Raw genomic sequence first — 24,015 nt, forward strand, 5'->3', positions numbered from 1 at the left:
AGGGTCACCAGCAGGAATGCTCAGCACCTTCAGTTGGCCCAGTCCTGCTGGGGAGTTGCTGCCCCAAAGTACAGAGTTTTTTCTTTGTCCTTGTCCCACCTCACTTTCATTTCCCATCACCCATCCTTTTGATAGTCCAGGATAAAATTACAAACTGCCTTTCCAGTTCCTATTCTTCAGAAACCCCAAAACTGGACAGAAAGAGCAAAGGCCTTAGGCGCCATCTGCCTCATTTCTGAGGTCAAAGGAAAGCCCCTTTTAGGCACAAAATAATTCCCTAAATATGCGTGGGACATTCCTTTAAAGCAGCAGTTCTCAACCTTCCTAATGCCGCGGCCCTTTAATACAGTTCCTGTGGGTCACGACCCAAAGGTTGAGAACTGCTGCTTTAAAGCAATGGTACTCAATCCTGGGAGCTTAAAAAAAAATTGACGCCTGGGCTTCAGTTTAGACCAACTTGATCGAAATCTCTGGAGAGAGGGTCCAGGCCTCTGGCTTATTGTTTTTCTGTTCGTTAGCACCTCAGGTGATTCTTATATGAAACCAAGTTGCTCACCATAGCTCAAAAGCAAATAAATACTTAGAAACGCTTTAAAAGCAAAAGAAGGAAGGCTCCTGCTATTCTGGAACACCTACCTCCTGGGTGCTGAGTCCTGTGTGCCTTTCAGACACACAGGCAGATAGGGAAAGGCTTTGGAAGAAAGGAATGGGAAAGTGGGGAGGCTGAGGTTGAGGCTGAGGTTGAAAGCCAGACCTGGCAGCTTAGCCTAGGGCTGAAGTCCTCAAATGCAAAAACGGGGGAGATGTTCTTTCTGGACAAACTCCAGGATGAAATTCCTGGAGAGGGGGAGACTAGCATTAATCTTACCTATGGCTAAAATGACTTTTCCTCCCATCTCTCCCAAAATCTGTTAGGAGGAAAAACACCCCCCCCCAAATTTGTACTAAACGTGTGTGTGAGGGAGGTTTAGGAGGTATGAAAGATTATGTTTACATTACCAGTGTGAATGGGGGAACTGAGAACACTCCTCCTTCCTCCCTCCTCACCCCTAGAATGTTCCTCAAGAACACAGGTAATTCACGTTAACGAGAAATGTTTGCAAACTGATGACATAACCTGGCTCCTTCAACTTGAGATGTCTTTAAGGCAGCTGTATCCTAGAAGTAATTACTTCTGATTCTTTCCTTTGAAATCTAGGTGCCTATTGCCCCCGACCTCTTAGCCCTGCCTCCTACCCACCACAGGGGCCACGGTGAAGTGGAGAGCCATTTCCTTCCTTACCATGTCCTTAAAGCCTCCAAGCACAGCAGCAGTGATGATTCCCAGGAACAGGCCGACAATGTTGAGGATGGTGGCAGACCAGAGCAGGTGGTAGAGGTGGATGATATCCTGGCAACTGCTGACATCGATGTATTCATAGTACCCACCTGTGATCTCCACCCGGCTGGATAGGGAGGAACACGCTCCAGTTAGTCCCCAGGGAGTAGACTGTTCCTCCCCCACACCCCCAGGGATTGGGCTACCATGCAGATCAACAAAAAGACAGATGGGCAGATGAGAAACTGTCATAAGGGCCATCATAATCATGCACTTGAGGAGCAAGTGTGATTGATGTTTATGGGGGAAAAAAATATCTGCCAGAGAAACACCTATAACCTCACTAACACTAATCCTAGGTAACATTTTTTTGACACTAGCTATGTACTGGACATAGCGCTAAACATTTTTACATGTGTGAATGGATTAAATCTGTGCGGTCCAATGTGATAGCTACTAGCTACATGTGACTATTTAAATTTAAATTAAGTAAAATTAAAAATTCAGTTTATCAAGCCAGGTGCCGTGGCTCACACCTGTAATCCCAGCAGTCTGGGAGGGTGAGGCAGGTGGATTGCCTGAGCTCACAGGTTCCAGACCATTGTGAGCCAGAGCAAGACTTCATTTCTAAAAATAGCCAGGTGTTGTGGCAGGCGCCTGTAGTCTGAGCTACTCCGAAGGCTGAGGCAAGAGAATTGCTTGAGTGCAGGAGTTTGAAGTTGCTGTGAGCTATGACACCACAGCACTCTACCAAGGGTGACAAAGTAAGACTCTGTCTCAAAAAAAAAACAAAATCAGTTTATCAGTCTCATCAGCCACATTTTGAGTGCTTGATAGCCACATATGATTAGTGCTTACTATACTGCACAGAGAAACTTACTATAGAACATTTCCATTATCACACAGAGTCTATTAGACAGAGCTGCAAATCCTGACAATATTCTATGTGGTGGGGACTATCGCTGTTCCCATTTACAGATGGAGAAAGTAAAGCACAGAGAGATTAAGGAAAGTGCCCAAATCATAAGTGGTAAAACTGGGATCTGAATTTAGTCTTCAAAGGTGTCTCCTCTCTCAAAACAAAACAAAACAAACCTGTCCTGATAAAGAATTAAAGCTGAGTTGCTGCATGATGCCTGAATATGACCTCTGTTGGGAGGCCTTTCCTGACGACCAGGAGACATCCCTCTGCCAGCCCAGGCTCTCTCTATCACCTTACCTGCTATGGACTGATTTGTGTCCTTCAAAATTCATACGTTGAAGTCCTAACCCCCAATGTCTATATGTGTAGACAGGGTGATTCGAAGATAATTAAGGTTAAGTGAGATTAGGAAAGTGGTATCTGAATCCAACAGGATTGGCGGTGCAAATTAGTTTACAAATTGGCCACTTGAATTGATAATGAATCTAAAACATTACCGTTCTGAAAATTAAAGTCACACCACACATCCTGGCATCAGAATGGTTATTACAAGTGACTCCTCTGTTATTGCTATGAGAACACCAAGAATGAAAAAGAAAAAAAAAATCAAAGGTTATCTCCAAAATGAACAGAGGAGAGTTATTCATGTAATAAAAGACCTGTAAACTTTATAGATGAATTTATCACTGGATTCTTTAAAATCAGTATTTCCCTAAGGAATTGAAATCAATGTGGTTATAGGACAGATTGCATCAGAGTCACCTGTGTTCATGTCTTTGCATGCCTACCTGTATGTGTCAGTGTGTTATTTGTGTGTGCCCGTGGGTGTCTCTGTGTATCTCTGTGTGTGTGCATATGTCTTTGAGAGTTCGACATGCAGATTTCTAGGCCCAGCCTCAGTCCTACTGAACCTGGCAGACTCCCTGGGGGTAGGGTTCAGAAGTCTGTGTTAACAGACTCACCAATGTTTGAGATTCACTGTTTTTTAGTGTAAGCTTCCATAGTGGAATTTTTTTTTTTGGCTGGGGCTAGATTTGAACCCGCCACCTCTGGCATATGGGGCCGGCGCCCTACTCCTTCGAGCCACAGGCGCCGCCCTCCATAGTGGAATGGTAAGGGTGCATCAATTCATCAGAATTTGAATTGGATTTTAGCATTTTCAAGAACATATCTGAAGAGCCCATCCATAAGCCTACGTTGAGGGTCACTTATTTGTCAGCATAATATTCGGCCCCAGGGATGGACAGTAAGGATACACAGATTACTAACTGCCCCAAATGGCACAGCTGTACAAGAACTATGCCCCGCAAAGGGCCAGCTAGTGTGTAAAGATGTGTGTGGGATTGTAGGGACACCTTAGTGGCTTGCGAGCGAGCATCTGAGGTCCCCCAAATTATCTTTTCGTACCTCCTAAAACACTGAGAGTGGGCTAGCAGTACTTGTAGGTAGGCGGTATGCCATATAGCAGACTCTGGAGTCAGACTGCATGGAGTCCTGGCTCTGCCATTTAAGCACTGTCTGACCTTGAGCAACTTTCTTAACCTCTCTGACCCTGGGGGATTTAATGAGTGCAGGCATAAAAGTGGCACTCCAGCACATAATAAGAGCCCCTACCAAAACATGTAGCTATATTTTGTCCCTTCTAAGAGCCAGCCTCTGGCAACTCAATTTAAACCTTCGAACCCCATTCTTAAAGGTACTAAGGCATTAAAGTAATAGACCACAATATGGAGATAGGTTAGTAGTTTCCTTTAAAATATACAATAGTAGTTCCAGCTACTTGGGGAGGCTGAGGCAAGAGAATCGCTTAAGCCCAAGAGTTTGAGGTTGCTGTGAGCTTTGATGCTATAGCACTCTACCAAGGGCAACATAATGAGACTCTGTCTAAAAAATTAATTAATTAATTAAATCTGTGAAATGTAGACCATAGAGGTTTGGCACAATAATCGAGTAAATGAGGTGAAAGCTATGTTGATTGGCTTAATGTAACCACATTAGATTGTATAAAAAAATTAGCACATTGTACCCCACATATGCATGAATGCATTCATGATCTATGTGTATTTGACTTAATAAAAAAATAAATAAACAACTTAAAAAATAATAAAATATGCAATAATTTTAGAAAATATGTTTGGTTTCAGTTTGAGTAGGTTCAGCCACTACTGATTTTTTTTTTTTAAAGTGAACCATGAAGCAAAGAAAGTTAATTCTTAGATATGGCTCAGGGTTTAGCAAATTAATGTGGTTTCTTTTTGTGAGAGATTCATGATTCCATTTGGTTCCGTTTCTGAGTAGAGCTTCCTTTGAAATTGCATCTTTTGTATTTCCACGGCTCCCACCTCATGTCTCATGACTGCAAGCCCCTCCTGCCAGACCCTGCCACTGCCCGATTAGTCTTCCTAAAATGCTTTTTAAACTATGCCAGTCTTGGTTGGGCACCCGTTGCTCAATGGTTAGAGCACCGGCCCCATACCCCGGGGTGTGATGGGTTCAAACCTGGCCTGGGCCTGCTAAACTATGCCAGTCATTTAACCAAAACCCTTTCATGGCTTCCCAGGACCTTCAGGGGAGTGTCCAATTCCTTAGTCTGCTACAATCCAGCTCCAAGATGGAGCCAGGCTGGAGTCCTCAGAAGCCCCACACTGGCCATACTGGGCACTTATTCCAAACCTTCATGTAGATTTCCCCCTCTGCATGGAAGTTATTGCTTTCTGTTCTTTGCCTGTTCTAATCTCTCCCACTTCTCAAAACTTTAATAAAATACCTGTCTCAAGGACTCCAGTCCTTATCACTTAGCTTTTTCCCTGGACTCCCACAGCCTCTGAATCTATTCCTGTTAGTTGGTACTTTCCACATGTCAACAATTTAGTTACTTATTCAATACAAATATGTATTGAAAGCCTACTCAGTGCTGACTGCTGTGCCAGTTGCTGAAGCTATAGCCAAGGCCAAGGCCAACAGGATGTCTCTGTTGAAAGAGAAACATTTTGAGGACAGGGGTCATCTTTTACATTTCTTTGTGTCTCTTTCACTGCTTAGCACATCTAATGTGCTAATTTTTTTATACAATCTAATGTGGTTACATTAAGCCAATCAACATAGCTTTCACCTCATTTACTTGATTATTGTGCCAAACCTCTATGGTCTACATTTCACAGAAAAGTTAAAGGTGGTCAATAAATACTTGGTGAATGAGTAACTGAGAGCAAGGACTGATCATTACATTGACCATGAGATTGGTTACCCAATATGGGCTTTCGCCCCCTTGTTTTCCACTTGTTAGGTTGGCCTACAGAAACAGATAACCTCTCTGTGTTGTTGACCCCACTTAATAAAGTAGGAGGTAGATGATCTTGGATAAATAAGGAGGGCATCCTTCTGGTCTTCCTCTGGAGCCCGGAACCACTCAGTCATCTTGGTGGACAGGCAGTGGCGATGGGCAGCGCCCATGCAACTCTCCCACTCATGTGTCTTAAATCTGTTTAAGTCCCTCTCACGGCAACCCCCTGGGAAACTGAGTCACTTAAGGGCAAAACCATGTCTTATTGATACCCATTCTTTTAGAAGCCTCCCTGGCACATAGTAGGAACTCAATAAAAGTTTGTCAAAGGAAGGAATGAATAGAAGTAAGCTACCTTCTTTCATTTTATTACTAGCTGAAGCAGTTCATAAACCACTCCATTTCCTCTCATTTCCTTTAGGTTACACGCTGAAAAGCAGTGATATTGACTTGACCTCTCCAAAGACGAGTGAGTAGATGAAAGCCTGAAGTACTCTGAAAGGCAGCTGCTGTGTCCTAGAGAAAGCCACCTTCCTGCACAAGGCTAAATGTAATAATCTATGTTTGCTATTAAAACCTCACCACCCCTGACGTCAAAGAAGGTCTGTGGGTTCGAGGGGACAGTAGAAACTCGGTTTCCATAGCACTGTACCAAATGACTGCCTGATGTTTTTGTTCCCACTTTTTTTTTTCTTGGCCTCCTTTCCAGGAAATGGACTGAAGAAGCTGGCAATTGATTAAAAATAGGCTTCGTGTGAGGAAAATAAATACACATTTGGCAAAATTAAAGTCTCCAAGCCTCCAAATGCTTGTTGTTAGCTATATTTAGGTATTGAGTTGAGGTCTCTTTGGCTCTGGGTGAAAAAGCTCCAGGTCAAGGAAAAACTTTTCTTTCTATTGTGGGACCAGCACCTCTTAAGTCCCCTGGCCTGGGTTTATGACCTGCTGGCACCGTTTCCAGACTGAAAGCTAAGCAAGTCATTTTCTACTGGATTTGTCTTTGGAATTTGAGCACTGCAGACTTGGGAAAGGGCTTTGAGAGATGTCTGGGACTGGCCTCCAGGTAGGTTTAAACATCGCTAGGACCAGTATTCTCATGACCCTTCTCAGTTGCCTAGTGCAGTATTTTATTTTCCTGGTGAAAAGGGAGTTCTTTTTGTTCCTTTTCAATAAATGTCACACCCTTTTCATTACCCCTTTATTCATGACCAGCCTGGTGCTGGGGTCAGAGGATACAAATAAGATTAAGTCATATTCCCTGCCCTTAGGGAGCCCAAAGTTTAGCACAGCTCCTCATAAAATTTCTTTAGTGTGTTGAAGACAATACTGGTCTAAACTTGCTTTAAGAAAGTAAGAAAGTCAATTATGATGAAGTTCAGATTGACAAGAAGATAAATTTGGCTTGAACCTCCACTTTCAAAAACAATTCACCTGAGGGCTCAGCTAAATGGAAATTCAAGTAGGATTTGGGGTATTCAAACTTTTTTCAGAAACACACCCATTGCAGAGAGAAAGGTGTGCCTGCCAGGAAGCACTTCTCAGCCCTCTCAGGGGGCCTTCTCGCTACTTGGGATTTCAGGCCCAGTTCTCTAGATGAGGCCAGGAAATGGAAGAGGAGAGGGCAGCATCAAGAGGCAGGGAGAAGGATGGCAGGAGGATAGATTGAAGGCGGAGGAGATAAAAAGTGAGGGAAGGACGGAGCACAGGAGGGAGGGCTAAGGGAAGGTGAGAAGAAAGACAGCAAAATCCCCCCAACCCCCCCAGGACTTATGTTACATTCCTTTGATTATTTTTGGAAGGATGGTCTCAGGAAGTACAATTATAGCAGCTCTCAATCATGGCTGCTGAGGAGGGAAGTCCTTTACAAGTGATAGTTATTATTACAACATGAATAATTAAACCCCCCAGATAATCTCTAAACCTCATTTGAGTCTTTAAGTTTCTCTTTCTCCACTGCCAAACCTTTCAAGGAAATGGGACTGGGACGAGCACAGAAGGTGAAGGGCTGGTGTGAGGTCTCTGCTTTCTCCTCCCTGCCTCCACTCTGCCAGGCCTTCATCCTCAAACCAGAAAAACTGGCCCCCCAAATACCAAGAGTAGGGAATGTGAGGTAAAAGGGGCTGCATCCACCTGGTGCCTCAGAATCTATCTCTGGCCAGCCCCCCATCTGCCAGGTCCTCCCTTCCTCCCTCCCTCCCCTGGCCTTGGGCTCTCTGCAGGAAGAGTCTGAAATCCGTGCAGGGGCAGGCACCGGCCCACACGCCCTCCATACAGGGGCGGTTCACTCACGCTCTGCATCTCTTCTTCTCATGTATCATATAAATTGATCTTTCAATACTGCCTGCTTTCATCTGTCCACACACCAGCTTGATGTAGGCTCCATTCTCTGTGGTCTGCACCCTTGCAGTGCACTCCTAGCTGCCTCCAGACTCCAACCATTCAAGTCCATCTTCCACACTGTGCCCTTCAAGGCCTCCCAATTGCCTACAGCATCAAGTCCAAGGTTGTTCTTACGGCCAGCGGGCTCTCTATCATCTGACCTCTGGCTGCAGCTCTGTTCTCACCTCCTACTACATCTTCTATAACTACCTCCACCCCCTACCTCCTGACAACTGCCAGCAAGGTCCTCCCCACCTCTACCCCTTTTTGGCTTGTCACCTAACTCCCTATTTATCTTTTAAGTCTCAGCTTCCACATCACCTGCTCCTTGACACTGTCCCTCACCCCAGAAAACTCTGATTTCCATTCATCTGGGCCGCCAGAGTCCATACCACATCCACTGACCCCAATACGTCTGTCACACAACATTGTGATCAATTGTTCACATGTCTGTTTTCTCTAGTGGTATGTAAACTCCTTGATGGCAATCTCTGCATTCCTAAGCCCCTAAATGATACATTGACACTTGGGGGCAGAGAGCCAGACTGATTATATAGAACAAGCACCAAACCTGCTCCTGCCTCAGGGCCTTTGCACTTGCTGTTTTCTTTGCTTGAAACTCTCTTTCCCCAAGTACCTACTTAGGTTGCCCTCTTACTTCATTCAGGCCTCTGAAAAAATACCACCTTTTCCAAGAGGGCTTCTCTGACTACTTTATAATAGCACACACAGCCCCAACCTTGTCACTATCTACTCCTTCTGATTCATTTTTCTTCCGAGCAGTTTCTGATGGAATAATATATATTTGGTGTTTATCAACTGTCTCCTCTACTAGAATATAAGCTCCAGGGGGCAAGGACTTTTGTTTTGTTGGCTGTACCCTGAAGGAGGATCAGGTGGGAAGGAAGAATCTTCAGTGTCTAGAACAGGGCCCAGAGAAGATGTTCATAACTATCTGTTGAACGTTATTAAATTTGGGCATAGACAGACCTGGGTTTGAATCCTACCTCTACCTTTCTTTCTTTCTTTCTTTCTTTTTTTTTTATTTTTTGCAGTTTTTGGCAGGGGCTGAGTTTGAACCCGCCACCTCCGGCATATGGGGCCAATGCCCTACTCGTTTGACCTCTACCATTTTTAAGCTCTGTGTGACCTTGGACTAGCTGTCACTTTCCTCTGAGTTTCACTCTCTTCATCTGTAAAATAGGGATAACTCTACGTACCTCGTAGGTAAGAATTAAATAGATCACACGTATGAAACTACCTAGCATGACGCCAGGCACAGAGAAGGCCAGTTAAGTCTCCTAGCTGAATTCTGTTGACAGATCAGAGTCTTCCACTTCTCTGATCCTATCATGTACCCTTCTCCACCCTCAGCCGTTCCCGTGTCCATTGTGGTCTGACCATAATTCCTGTGCCTAGAGCTCAACACCTACTTGCCACAGTTGTAGAGGTCACAGCAGAAGCAGGTGTTGCCCCGGATGCGAGGGGTGCAGAATCCACGGCTAAGGTGAGGGCAGTTCACCTGAGGGCAGACAACAGTGAGGAGATCAGCTGGCACTGGATGGGAGGCAGGACTCTCTGGGACCGGAAATGTGAGTTAGTGACTGATGGAGACAGTAAGGATGGCTGTGAAATGAGCACACCAATGCACAAGAGGGATGGGGCTGGGCAGGGAGCTGGGGGGACTTGTGCATGGTCTCGTGTCCAGCCTCAGCTGCAGCCCTCAGCGCCCCATCCCTGAAGGGTGGAGATGGAAGGGAGGAAGAATAGATGGAAGGACATATGGAAGAACAAACGGACTGTAGGAAGTGAGGATAAGGGGACAGGGGAAATCAGGGTACAGGAGGAAGGAGGATCAGGTGGGAAGGAAGACAGAGGGGCCACCACATGCACTCTGAAGTACAATAGTACCTCTCTAGCTGCCTGGGTAAGGTTCCTCATAACCCTCGCGGAAGGAGAATTTTTGGTTGAGGAACTTATGACCTTATATAGGAAAAATAGGGTTAGGGGGACCAGGGTTACAAATGAACCTATGGAAGGCATTATTAATATTTTTACAGTCACCAAGTTAACACAAGAAAGCCATTACAATGAAATCCAGAGAACAGCAATGATATCGTACACATTTCGGGTTTGCAAGAAGTTTGTAAAAATGGAACAAAATTAATTTTTATTTACCACCTCTTGTTTGCAAGAAATTTTCCAAGCTCTCACCCCCATACAGATGTAATTAAGTGCTTGTGCATTTCTTTTGCTTTGTTATAGAGAATAGTCATAGCACACGGGCATTTTTTTCTATATTGAATCCTTCATCCAAATGCATACTGCCTCTTTAATAAGCTATTAGCATATACACATTTTGATTCCTCCCTTCTAACCTGAGAATAGTAAATTAGTAGTTGTTAAAAGATAAAAGAGGCAGGCAAGTGAATGGCAGAGCCATACTAAAAGTATTTGCCATGATGCCTTGAGAACAGGACCATTGCTCCATCTTAACATCAAGCGTGCCGTTCACATCACATTTTTGTTGTTGTTAAATGGCTTCCCTTGGAGTAGTGCCATACAGTAACCATTTTACATCCACTTGCCTTCTTTTTCTCTTCCCAGTCACAGGCTTACCATTTTTCTAATTCTCAGGGGGATCAACTTTCAAGTCTAGGCTTATAGAATACCAAATTGTCGAGGTTCCTGGAAGCATAGATAGGGTTTCATATGACCTGACGGTATGGCTGAGTTGGGGGGATTATTGCGCACTGAAATGAAAATGCTCCCGAAAAGACCTGGATTTGTGCTTGGCTTCCCTGCCCATTGCCTCTAGTTTTGTCTGAGGCAACATGGAGCACAAGGAGAGCTGTACGGGGCAGGAGAGAGATACTCTTCTGTGCACACTCAAGCCTTATTAGGCTGGTCTATTGAAGGCATCATGAGAGGGTCCTGGCCAATAGTCTTGGCCTTCCCAGAGTGTCAAAGTGGACCAGGCTTCTCAATTACCCACATTCAGCTCCCAGACCCCTCCTGTGTGGGGCAGTCAGGTTCTGCCTCTTTAGTCCAGGCCTAGTGCTCCCATTTTTCTTGTAGCTGGACAAGTTCAGGCAACTGGACCATCAGCCACAAAGATGGGGGAGGGGCATGCCTCGTGGCCTGTGCACTCTTATCTGTTCCCCTTGGGATCAAAGCCACACACCGAGAGGCTGCCAGCTGGGGTCAGAGGGTTAGCCTGTGACCACAGAACAAAGTAAATCTGATTAGGCCTCATGAGGCTCCAACCTACGGCCATGGCCTCATTAGCACTGTGCTCGGACCCAATGAATAAATCAGCTACAGACACCTAGTAGTAAACCTTAGGCGTGGGAAAAGGAATCAAACAAGGGGGTTTCAGCCAGAACAGGGGACTTTCCCAGAAGGTAAAGACATGCAGCTTCATTCTGGCTCACCTCCTCAGCTTCCTTCTGGGATGTCTTGGGGACATAGTGGCACCGATTAGCATACAGTGGTTTCAGATCCTGGAAAGGAAAACACAAAACCAAAGGGACTTTGGCTTTGGAAAATAAAACAGCAAGTGCTCTGGGTGGTAATGAAAAATTTGAAGACACCTCTCTCACACACATATCCTCACCTCGGAGCAAGCAGTGGGTTGGGTTAATTTCTGAAAGTTACCTAGCTAGGGAGACTGAGATTTAGGATTAGACAAACATGCTCTAATAGCTGCCAATTAATGCTTTCTATTGGGTTATTTGGTTAATGAGCAATTAGGAAACTGAGAAATGGGTTTCTTGAAATTTCCTCTCTGGTTTTCTTCTGCTTCTATCTTTGTCCTCTTGCAGACAGTCCTCAGGGACCAAAATTCTAAACACTAGGTTATTGTGACATTTGTGACATCACACTTTCAAACAGAGGGAGCCCAGCTCCAACAGCAGGTCTCATTATCGCCTGAGGACAGGACGAGGGCTGGCTGACTTGTGCACGCTGTTGTCATTTCCACCGCTTTTTTTCAGAAGGAAGTAACCCCGGGAGGATGGGCAGCTCTCAAGATTGCTGTAGATTTTAACTCAACTGAACTATGAGCCATTTTCACCCAAGTACACAGCTTAGATAAAGCCAGTGAACTTCAAAACACCGCTAAAGCCCCAGAAAACTAATAAGGGGCTCAAGGACAGTTGATTTACCCTGCTGGCTTGGCCAGCTTCCCAGTGAGGAAGCTCTCAGGCATGGGGGTTGGGGTAGAACAGACAGACACAAGCCAGGGCTTCCTGGAAGCTTGTAAGCAGGGGCTGCTGTTCACATCCCCCAGTGGTAGGGGGTTTCTGCCAAAGACAGGTTAGGAAAAGACAAGCTGTATATGCAAACAGACCTCAGGGGGTTGGCATAAGTGCCTAGCCAGAGGGAATCTATGCATTGCCTCCATCCTTTCTGCCCCCACTTCTCCCACCACTTCCAATAATCCTGGTAGCTGCCTTCCCCCCCCACATGTGTGATTTACCATTTCCTATACATGGTGCCTCCTGTCTTCTAGCTGGCTGCCCCATCAAGGGCCTAGGACTTTCCATCAGCTACTTCTGCATGCACTTCCGGGCTGCTCAGTACTCTGAAAGTAAACTGGCCTGTTAGTTTAGCACGGAGTCGGGCTGGAACGGAATGAAGGTGTGCTCACAGCTGGCAGGACTTATTTTCCATGTTTGGGTAATGGTAGAAGTCATTAGTCTCCTGTTGAAGAAGAGGCTCAATGTGCTGGTCAGAGCTCTCCCTACTTGCTGGTTTTGCAAAAAGCATTCAGCCACCAACTGTCATGAATGGAGATAAACATGTGTGATGACTGTCCATGTGTTGCTTCCGGCTGCTGTATTTCATTGAGGGCCCCAAAGAGAAGCAAGAACAGGCAACTGAGAGGTGAGAAAAGGTCACTCAGCCAGGGCTTGGCAACCTCTTCCATCTGAAGGGGCCACCAACCATGGAGTGAAAGGTTGAAAAGTGAAATGGTTTTACGTTGAGTGTCTTCTCTGTGCCAGACGCTCTTAGGGCATGTTCGTACTCATTATTTAATTTCAGTCTCATGCTAACCCTAAAGGGTAGGTTACTACTACATATTACATTCATTGAGAAGAGAAGGAAACTGTGGCATAAGAAGGTAAAGTAGTTTTCTCATCTAGTTAATGTTCTAGTAGGGAGAGGAGAAAGGAAGGAAATATGAGACAAGAGAGACAAGGAACAAGATAGTCAAAGAGGGATGTGGGAGAAGGGAGATCTGGAGAACAAGTTTAGATTCACCCAAGCCAAAGGAACAGGGCCAGATGACATTCCTGGGCCTCAACAACCAGACAGTCTGGCTCTAATCCATATAACATGTGCTAGGGTTCAAATGTGCCTTTCATTGAAGTTGGGCAACAGATATCACTGTAGATTAATAAAGCCTCCTTCCTCAAAACTTTATTGGTGTCAGTGAGGACTGGCAGATGTCTTAGGGCGGGTACAGTGTAAACATAAATATTTTCTTAAAGATTCATCCAGATTTGCCCCCCAAATCCTTGAGCCAAATGCTATACCGCAGGGCACTAACAGTAGGAGGTACAGAGGGCCTGGACTCATAGGCAATTCGGCGGTCATTAGAGGAATCTTCCAGTAAATATAATTTGGATTTTTTCCCCATTGCTTTTGACTAAGGCCAATGATCAAAAACATTAGGGGTATCAGAGAAAGGCAAATCAAAGCCATCATGAGATATTGCTTTATACCACTAGGATGGCTCAAATCAAAAAGTCAGATAATAATGAGAGTTGGTGTGGATGTGGAGCAATCAGGACCCTCAGACACTGGTGATAGGAATGTAAAATGGTGCAGCCACTTTGGAAAACAGTCTGGTAACTCCTCAAACAATTAAACATAGTTACCATGTGACCTAGCAATTCCACCCTTCAGTGGACAGGAAATAAAAATGAAAATATATATCCATGCAGGAACTTGTACACAAATGTTTATAGCTGTATTATTTGTAATGGCCAAAAGGCAGAACTCAAATGTTCACTCACTGGTGCATGAACAAACAAAACATGCTATGGCCACATGATAGGATACTATTGGACCATGAAAAGGAATGAAACACAGCCACACGCTATAACATGGATAAACTGTGAAAACCTACTAAGTATAAGAAGCCAATCACAAAGGAAAATACATGATCCCATTACTATGAAATGTCCATAATCAGGGTATCTATAGTAAAAGAAAGCAGAATAGTAATTGCTTAGGGCTGGGAAGAATGGAGAAAGATGGAGGCAACAGCTAAAGGGAAAGGGGTTTCTTTTTGAGATGACAAAAGTCTTCTAAAATGGACTGGTGATGATGGCTACATAGAGCTGATCTATAATAAATACATACAGACTATACTAAAACCTGTCAAATGATACACTGTCGATAGGTGAATTGTATGGAATATAAATTATATCTCAATAAAGCAGTTAAAAACCATTAGTAGTGGGAGAGACGGGAAAAGAAGGAAGCCATCTTAGCTCATGATGCCATCAAAAATCTACTGCAGGCTTCTTAGCCACTAGGCCTCTGTTGCCATGGAGACTGCCCGGGAGTGAATACTGCTTGTCAAACAGGGATAATAATGCCTGCCCTACATATCTCACAGGATTACTGTGGGTCTCAAATGAGATAATAGGTGTGAAGGCACATTGACAAGCTAAATGCACTACACAAAAACAAGGAATTATTGTCATTAGGAGGGCTCCTGTTGAATACAAAATAGCTTGTATACACTTTGATTGACTATAACCATGCTACAAAAATAGGTATATAGTCAGAAGGTAATATGCAAAGACAGTGATAATTCCCAAGTTAGGGTGGTAGGAATATGGATGCTCAAGGTTACAGATGTGCTATTGCCTTTTTAGAAGAAAGAGATGAAGAAAAAGATGGGTATTCTCAGCTAAAACCAGAAGCAATGGGAAGGATAAGGGGCCTACATTTATAATCCTGGTCTTGAAAGAAAATTAGGGAAAAGGCCTCTCCTTGGCATCCCTTATTTTTCTCCCTCCCCAGAAATTATTTCTTGAGATGTCATTTCACAGACTGCTTGGGGGACAGCATTGACCTATGAGTTGCTGTAATCTTGGCAAATGGGGAACTGACTCTTCTGTCTGAGAGAAGGGTCTAAGAATGAGCTAGAATTGAAATATTGATGTTTCAAATCCTCCTAACCCAGATCCGACCATCCCAATGACTTTCCTCGGGATGACCATAACAATCAGCCAGTAGCCAAAATGGAATAAAGCATCACTTGATTCACAGAAAATTCTCATAATACGATTTTACTCTATTTCAAAAAATATGATTTCCAGCTAACTCATGAGATGTTTTCACTTTTAGTGTTGGTTCATTTGGAGGAAAAACAGACTCTTTTGAGTTTGTTGGAGGACTCAGTAAGTTGCTATGGCTCACTCTTGATTTTAGTTTGTGGGCCAGAACGGGGATACTTTCAACTTCACTGAGCCCTAGGCTCTTTTGCCTTTGTGGACCTCATTCTCCCTTAAAAAATATTGAAATCGGCTTGGCGCCAGTAGCTCAGTGCCTAGGGTGCCCGCCACATACACCAGGGCTGGCGGGATGGAACCTGGCCTGGGCCTGCCAAACAACAATGACAACTACAATAAAAAAAAAGCCGGGTGTTGTGGTGGGCGCCTGTAGTCCCAGCTACTAAGGAGGCTGAGGCAAGAGAATCTCTTAAGTCCAAGAGTTTGAGGTTGCTGTGAGCTGTGATGCCACGGCACTCTACCGAGGGTGACATAATGAGACTCTGTATCAAAAAAAAATTGAATCATATTTTATTTATTTTAATCACATTTTAGGACAAACCACTATGGCGCTTGAAGTTTGTACCTCCCAGGTTAGACCCGGTTCTCTAGATGCCAGTGTGTCTATCAGTGTCCTTATCTTGACTATTAGCTCCTTGAGGAAAGGGGGCCTGTCTTCTCCCTCTGGAGTATACCTCACAGCACGTTAGCACAGCACTGAACATCCAGCACACATTCACCAAAACCTTGCCGTACGGCACAGTTACTTTAACCCAGAACTAAAAATACTCACAATGTGTCTTGCAGCAAAGACCCCGTCCACTATGGCACAACAAAAAGCTGCAATCACACCAAAGCTGATGAACACGATGGAGGCCACCAGCTGCAGGGAGGAACAAAACAAGAGCACCCGTTAGCCTTCCGCTTGCTGCTTCCAGAGACTAGGTGGTCCCCAAGAGACTGGCAGTCAAAGCAAAGCTCCAGTGTGCAGCCCCATGGAGGTGCTCATTCTAGTCTTACAGGACGAGTGACAGCAGGGACAAGTGGGGGACAAAGGGAAGGGGCCAATAAAGCACTTGTAACATTTTCAGGGCAAGCTAAGAAATTCATTCTGTGAGTGCCAAATGAAAAAGAGGCTTGCTGGGATCCAGCATGCTGGCCAGGAAGGAATTTGACTGTGTGGCCCTTCCACCCTCAGACTCAGAAAAATGCTGGATTTTTGATATCATGTAGTTCAACTCTTTTTTATTTATATGGTAATGGAGGCACTGCGAGGGGAAGTTGTGCACCCAGGGTCTCCATCTAGTCCGTGGAAGAGGCTGGGGGCTGCCAACTCCTAGTCCAGGGTTCTTTCCACCCCTCCCACTTCTGCTCAGTGGTACAGCAGGCAGTGAGAAGACAAGGCTGATTCCGAGGTTTTGCACAACCTACATGGCCTTTGACAACAGTCATGAAAGAGGACATTCAATTTATTAAGACTTAAATGTCAAGGACATTTTACAGGGGCTTAAAGTCTCTGAAACTGATCAACTCCGAAACTGTGGTAGATATAAAAACTTTTAAGTAAGAAAAACATTTGCTTGAACCAGATCGTCCTATTCTCTAACCGTGTTAGATGACAAAAATTTCTCTAACAATTTGTCTACTATTACAAAGATGATACTACAACACAACATGAGGGGAAGGGTAGGTATTTTAAAGTGTTTCTGGAGGCCAGGATAGGTGCTACCTGAGCCTATCACTTGCCTGGGTTAACCTCTAGAGACAGATGGAATCAGCATTTCACTTCCTTGAAGTTTGGGGGGAATGAGGGATAATAACATAGGACTAAGCCGATCTCCAGGGGGAAGGAAGAAATCAAAGTCAAGGCCACCCTAGGGTTCTCCCACCTCGGTAGACTAGGAGGAAATACTTATTTCCTTTGGGAGTTGTTCAATAACCTCTCTCCATAAATCTCACTTCACAGTACTACAGAGAATTGGTAAATAATGGATGAACGATGTCACGAAATTGGCATTATTAGCTGTGCTATGATCAGCTCTACAATTAAAACTCCCCCATTGTTTTGAATAATTTAAGCCCAAAGTGCAAACACAATGGGCAGGGAGGGGAGTCCAGGTGAAATGGAAGTAGAAAACTATTAGAACTCCCTCGAGGGTGATTCCCCACATTGCTAGGGGAAAACATATGGTTAGAGTTCTCTGTCCCTAGAGCCATTACGTTATCTGATTAAACTTGCTGTTAAATAGACCCCATTATCAAAGTTTCAATGCCACAGAGACTTGTACAGGGGGAGCCTAATCAGTCCACCATCTGACCACTCAAGACATCTTGATTTACAAGTCTATACAACTGCAATACGCTTGCAATTCGGTCTACCCTTTCCCTCAAAGAAGCCTTCTCAGGCTGAACCAGGAAAATACAACAGCTTCCCTTTGAAACCCCTTAGTAAGACATAGAACTTTCTAAGCTTCATCTTCTGTTACATGTTCATCCTTCCTTTCACCCATACAACACACTTAGCTTTGAACTACGGGTAAGGGAGATACTTTAGGATGGCTTCATAATTTCATTTTGTCTTTTTTGTGCCCCAAATACATTTGTTCTCTTGATTAAAGCACCCTAGATGATAATCTCCTAAAAGGTAGTAACCCTCTGCAAAAAAACTTTCCTAAAAGATTATGTATCAAAGAGGAAGACATGAGGGTTACCCAGGACTACAGTAACAGAAATCACAGAAGCAAAGCCAGTCTAGGCATGGACAATAGCCTGACTGGATAGACTGGAGCACGCCTTTAGGGGCGAGAAGGAAAGCAAAGGGCAAGATCCAGAATATTCTATACCTGTCCTTACCAAGACTAGCTAGGTCAGTGAGGGAGCATCAGGCAAGATGAGAACAAGTCCTATAGCACAGGGTCACTGTCAAACAAGTTCCCCAGGGGCTTAGGAGATAGGGCGGAGAGGCTGTTTCTTTTACGGCCAAATTTATGCACACTTAAGAGATGTGTTAATTATCTACATAAACGTCGAGCTTTTTCAGATTAAGAATTTGAATCTATAGGAATGAAAACTTACCATCTGCCGTTTGTTTTCAATAAGGTTTGATCCAATGATTCCAAGGAACGATCCGAAGCCGAGCTGTAAAGCAACATGGCACACATAGCATGTGGGAAGACAGTTAGGCTGACCACACAATCATTCCAGCTCCTGGATGTGACTCAGGATAATGGAAAATAACTGGGGCATAGACGCTAAGGCCACATGCAGTTGTTACTTATACAAATACAGCATGTATGATAAAAGTATTTTCTCCCACCATTTGCCAGTTTCTCTGTGTAGCTATGAATCACATCTAAAAAGAAATTTATGTGCCCCCAAACTGAAAGTAAAGGTCAACCATAGCTTTTCAGAGCGTGCCTATTTCAATTTCAATATCTATTACCTATCATGTGATGGGTGAGTCAGGAAGAGACATATAATGGTGAAAAGCACACATTATATTTTGATCTTTATCTTTTTTGAAAAAGACTTTCCACTCTGATGCAGAGATCACAAAATAAAGGTTTGCAATAGCAATTTTTGATGCATCTGGAATACTAATCAAACTCAGGAAGTACTTTAGAAATCAGAAACACCTTAACCCACACACACAAAAAGAAAAAAGAACTTTTTTTTGAAAGCCTATATTTGCGGTTGACCCATTGCAATTTATGTTAGCACTTATTCATGTCTTCTTCCATCTCTGCTTCATTTATGGACAGAAAGCATTCATTAAAGGGTGAACAGAAATGGCAGTGTAAAACCCTGAAAAACAATTTCCCTGTCTAAGTGGCTGGGATTATGGCTCAGTGTAGCAGATCCCAGTGCCCTCTCAGCTCTGCTATTAGTGTACTGAGTCTGCCAGTCACAGCTGAAAATGATCGCTAACCGATAGCTGTTGATGGGGATGGAAATGGAAGAAGTAAAAAGTGGTGAGAATGGACCAATAAATCTTAACACAAGTTCGGTGATGTAGTTACATTTCTCTTTAGCCTCACTAATGGTCTGGGTTTCCATTTGCAGCCTTACCTTGGCTCACAGGGGCATCCTTCAATCCAAGGCCCCCAAATCTTGCACCTAGGCTTAGAAATCTAACAAACCTGTGGACTGAGCAGGAGCTTGATGGGGCAGTGTAGGGGGACTGGGTAGTTGTCTCAGGAGCCCAAGAATAAAAGGGAATGAGGGAAGGCATGAATGTAAGTGTCCAAGGACTCTCTGCGGGACCACTCAATCAGCAGGCACTCTTGAGAAGTAGACGCTGGAGTGCATGAGGCTATATCCCAGGCCATCCAAGACTCTATTTGAGAACATCCTCATTCGACAGTTAAACTATGCCTGTCTCCCACCCTGTCTTATTTCAAACATAATTAAAATGTGTTGCCATAAGGGAGACTGATTAAAACCTGTTTATCCCACTAGCCTAGTTTCCAACCCAGCTATTCCACTTATGTCTGTACAATCTTGAACAAATGAGTTAAGCTCTCTAAACGTCAATTTCCCTGTCTGTAAATTAGGGGCCACAGTAGAAACCACTTCATAGAGCTTTTGTGAGGGTAACCAGGATGATATGTTCAAAGAACTTTGCATGGTCCCTGGCACACAGTAAGTACTCAGTAAATATTATTTTGCTCTAGTGATGGTTGCTACTATTTTTAAAAAACCATTTAACCTTTGAGCCACTCTAACTTGACTTAAGCTGGAACATCCTAGCATTATTTGCTCTATTTCATTAGAGAGTGCCCCTGTTCTATTTCATCTCCTCCTCTGATATGTTCCATGGCTTTTATTTTTTAGAAGGAAGCCCACTAATAGTCTGCGCTTATGAAACTCTGAGCCATTTGTGGAGATTGAGAGAAATTCAGAGGCAGCTTCTTACAGGGAAAATAAGTCCTTTTACCAAACAGTCCATCAGCTTCCACAGATACTGACAGAATGTCTCCTGAACCCTAATAATAATCTGCCCAAGATGGGAAGCAAAGACACTCCCTATTCCTGATAGTCTCAAATAACTCTCTGATGGCAGTTATCAGAAAGGGTGGGCGAAAGCTTTGTGGAATTGATTGGAAAGACAAGATACTCCAGAATTGGAAATCCCAGGCCAGACAGTTCCTTCATCTGCTTTCCTCTCCTTCTTCCATTCCATTCGATTCCATTCCAGTGCATTCAGTTTTCTAACATTCACTGAATACCTGTATCTCAAATGAATAAGAAGGCATGGGCCCACCAAGAGCTTATAGTCTAGGAAAGGAGAGACAGACTGTGGGTTAAGGACCCACAGGTAAAGAACAAAGTGGCTTAGGGGCAAGGAATAGTTCATTCTGGATGATATCCCTTATTCTGCTGCCTATTAACTGTGTGACCTTGGGCCTGTCCCTTAACCACCCTGTGCTTTGGTTTCCTCATCTGTAAAATGGGAATCATAACACTACTTTCCACACAGGTTGCTGTGATGATTCAATGAGATAAAGTACACATTATAGTGTGACTGCATATGGTAGTCTGCTAAATAAATGGTAGCTCAAAGGTTTCATGGAGGAAGAGCCATTTGCATGGCAAGCAGGGACTATTTACTGTGTTATGCCTGAAAGAATGCACTTCCCTGAATGATAGGCTCATGAACTCACCAGTGTCATGAAAACTACCTTACAAATGAAAAGCATTTTAAGTTAAAGAAGTACCTGCCTCCTCATTTTGGTCACAAAATTGCTATGGAGTTTGGTGGAGCTGACATCATTCCCATTTGATAGATCAGAAACTGGAGGACTAGAGAAATATAAGGATTTATCCTTCCTACAGCAAGTTAATGGTGGGGCCAGGACTAGCCCTCAGGTTCCCTAACAGGTAGTGTTCTTTCAGCCACCACACTGACCATTTGTGACCAGTGTCAGTAGAATAGTGACCTTCAAGTACCAAGGGCCTCATTGTTGCCTCTTAAGGAAGAAGTTCTCTGAATGGATGGATGATGTGAGAAGGTCTATTTCAGGTAAAGCTGACGGGCTGAAAGTAAAGAAGGGGAAAACCAACAGCATTTCCTGAAAAGTGTTTGCTACTGAGACCTCAGAAAGATAAGCTTCGTGGTCTCCCATTGAGAGCTTCGTGGAGTCTTTCAGACCTTTGGCCCCCCATCTTGGTTCCTCATTACCTGTACAAATAGCCCGTTTGCTTCGTTTGGCTGCCCTCGACTTGTGGAAGCGAAAAGACAAATCATTAGACATCAAAGTCAGAGTCAGGGGCTCTTTGGGGGTTGGACCCTATCACTTACGCCTATTCCTATCCACTGCCCTAGACACCCAGGGCTGAGGCTCAGAAGGATTAGTCACTTAGTAAATATTAATTGGACATCTACTCTGTGGCAAGCACTGTGTTCAGTCTGTGATATGAAAGCCAGGAAATGGGATGGGGTACCATCAAGAACGATGAGATTCAGGCTTAAAGAGCTCATATTATAATTAGGTAAACTGGTGCATAATTCCTTTCCATAATCCGCAAAGCTCTCAAAACCAGAAGGAATTTTTCTATAGCTACCTTGGTGACAAAACCTGACCTTGAACCGATCTGAGGTTATTTTATAATCTTTATCCCAGTTAGTGTAAAAATTCATGTTTTATTATAGAAACATGATGATGCTTGATTATGGGGTGCTTCTCAAGCCCCCATTGGGGTGTTAGATAATGTATGATATATGCACTGTATAATCTTTCTAAAATAACAAAAAAAATTCTGAATTCTGAATCACATCTGGCCCAAGGGTTCCGATAAGGGATTATGGACCTCATGGCACTAAGCAGGATATGAGTATTTTCCAGCAACCCGTGGACACTAGTAGTTGAGAAGTGTTTCTGCTGTGTCTCTAAGTTGGGATGTGACGGAGCATTTGGAACACACAGGGAGCACACTGCAGGTGTGGCAGGGTAACGTGAGTGACAGCACTAAGGCTGGAAATCCCAAGTCGTGTTGAGGGGACTGTGAATTAACAATTTTGGCAGAAGAGAAATAACTGGAGACCAGGCTGAAGGCCTCTGCGAAGAGCTTTCAATGGCATGGTAAGGGGCCAACAGGAAGCCAGCGAAGGTGAGAACTTTGTGGCATTATGAAAGTCTTATCCAGCAAATCAGGATTCGAGTCTCATTCTTGAAATGTACACCCTAAGTTAGGAAGTTATAGTTTAGAATGAACGTAGATTTTAGAAACATTTTTAACAAGAGGTGGGACTATTTCTGCCTAATTCACAATTAATCACAAAGTCCCACTATCCAGAGTTCCTTATATTTCCTAAGCATGCAGATTAATCACCCTTTTTTTGGACTTATCAAGAGTCTTTACATGTGAAGAAGCCACACTGGCCCAGAGAAGGTTTCTGGGCTATTGATTGTTTTGAACTGTCTCTGCTGTCCCTGTCCTCTAATAATGCTGATAGGATTTTCAGTTAACTTAGCTCCTCTCCCAAGGTAATGGGACAGAAACTCCGGGTTTCTTTCCTGAAAGAAAACTCAGGCTAGCATGGGCACTACCAGTCCAACAGCTGAGGAGAGGGTACAAGAATGAAAGGCTATCCCCACTGTCCAGGGGGCCAACTCCATCTTGTGGGTTCCTTGGGAAGCACATTTAGAGGTTTCTTCCTCCTGCATCTAAGCAATTGCTCTCACCTGCCTTTTTCAGCTTCAGGCAACACTGATCTTGGATTTTTTGGCGTTCAGAGCAGAAAGCTCCTCAGAACCTTTCTGGAATGAAATACATCTTGAATATTTGAGGACAGTTAAATTCTTAAGCCAGATTGTCTTTCTTTGTTGGTTTTAGTTTTTAAACTTTGCAATTCAGCCTGTGCAGATTAGAACATCTTTAAAGATACATGTGTGCATATGTCTCCTAGAATGATGATATCACATTCTAGCTCAGGTAGAGTAGCTAACAAACTGTAAGAATGAACCTCATTATATTAGGGCATCTCACTGGACAAAACAATGATGCCCCTGAAAGGTTTCGCATGACTTAGAGTTATGTAAATGGAATTCTATTTTAAATGCCACAATATTGAAATGATTTGTATATTGAGTCTTCTATTAATCTAATAACTTCTTAATTTGTCTGTTTAGAAATTTTAAATCTCATGTATTGTTAACACATTTAACTAGAGTCCCAAACAGCAAAGTTCTGTTATATTTTCTTAGATTGGATGACTGATTAAAGGCTTTCGTACATTTATTCCATCTGTATGAATTTTCTCCAGTATGAATTTCCTGATTTTGAGAATAATGTAGTGACTGGGTAATAGCTTCTACACATCCATTACATTTATAGAAATACTCTTGAATATGGATAGTTTCGTGGCTAAGAAGCTTGCAACATGGATGAAACGCATTCTTCCATTTTTTTTTTTTTTTTTAGATTTGTACTAGATCTTTGGAGAGTGAGCTCTCTGATATTTTCTAGAGCATGAGTCTTCGTTCAAGATTTTTAAATGTTTATTACATTGATTTTTACTCTCATAAATATACTGGTAATTATTTAGGGTAGAGTCCTGGATCGAGGACATTGAAGTTTTATTTGGTATGTATTGTTTTTTCTAATTATTGATTCCTTGATGTTGTCTATACAATGGTGACTGGATAAACACCTTATCATAATGATCATCACTGGAGATTTTGGCATTATTTGTTGGTATAGGAATAAAAAACTTTGAATGAATGACCCATCATATCGATCACATTCAGAAATATTCTTCTCATTTTTAAATCTCTGGTCTTCAAAAATATTTGACTCTAGCACTCTGGGAGGCTGAGGC

The 24,015-nt window shown here is 43.4% G+C and overlaps 1 protein-coding gene across 3 annotated transcripts in view; it reads right to left on the minus strand.

The window, feature by feature from the left end:
- TMEM255A (transmembrane protein 255A) overlaps positions 1 to 24,015 on the minus strand; it is a 57,541-nt gene that overhangs the window by 22,381 nt on the left and 11,145 nt on the right. Inside the window, exons 3-8 of one of the 3 annotated variants that reach the window (XM_003797009.2) lie at positions 18,270 to 18,332; positions 15,988 to 16,077; positions 11,337 to 11,405; positions 9,814 to 9,885; positions 9,336 to 9,424; positions 1,283 to 1,445 (exon numbers count right to left, since the gene is read on the minus strand). In XM_003797009.2, the coding sequence (XP_003797057.1) occupies positions 1,283 to 1,445; positions 9,336 to 9,424; positions 9,814 to 9,885; positions 11,337 to 11,405; positions 15,988 to 16,077; positions 18,270 to 18,332 (546 nt within the window). The remainder of the gene's footprint in view (positions 1 to 1,282; positions 1,446 to 9,335; positions 9,425 to 9,813; positions 9,886 to 11,336; positions 11,406 to 15,987; positions 16,078 to 18,269; positions 18,333 to 24,015) is intronic. The other 2 variants (XM_003797010.2, XM_012809663.1) reach the window with 2 other exon arrangements.

This window comes from Otolemur garnettii, unplaced genomic scaffold (assembly GCF_000181295.1).
Source record: "Otolemur garnettii isolate 467f Iridium unplaced genomic scaffold, OtoGar3 scaffold00110, whole genome shotgun sequence".
In the NCBI taxonomy this organism is placed as follows: Eukaryota; Metazoa; Chordata; class Mammalia; order Primates; family Galagidae; genus Otolemur; species Otolemur garnettii.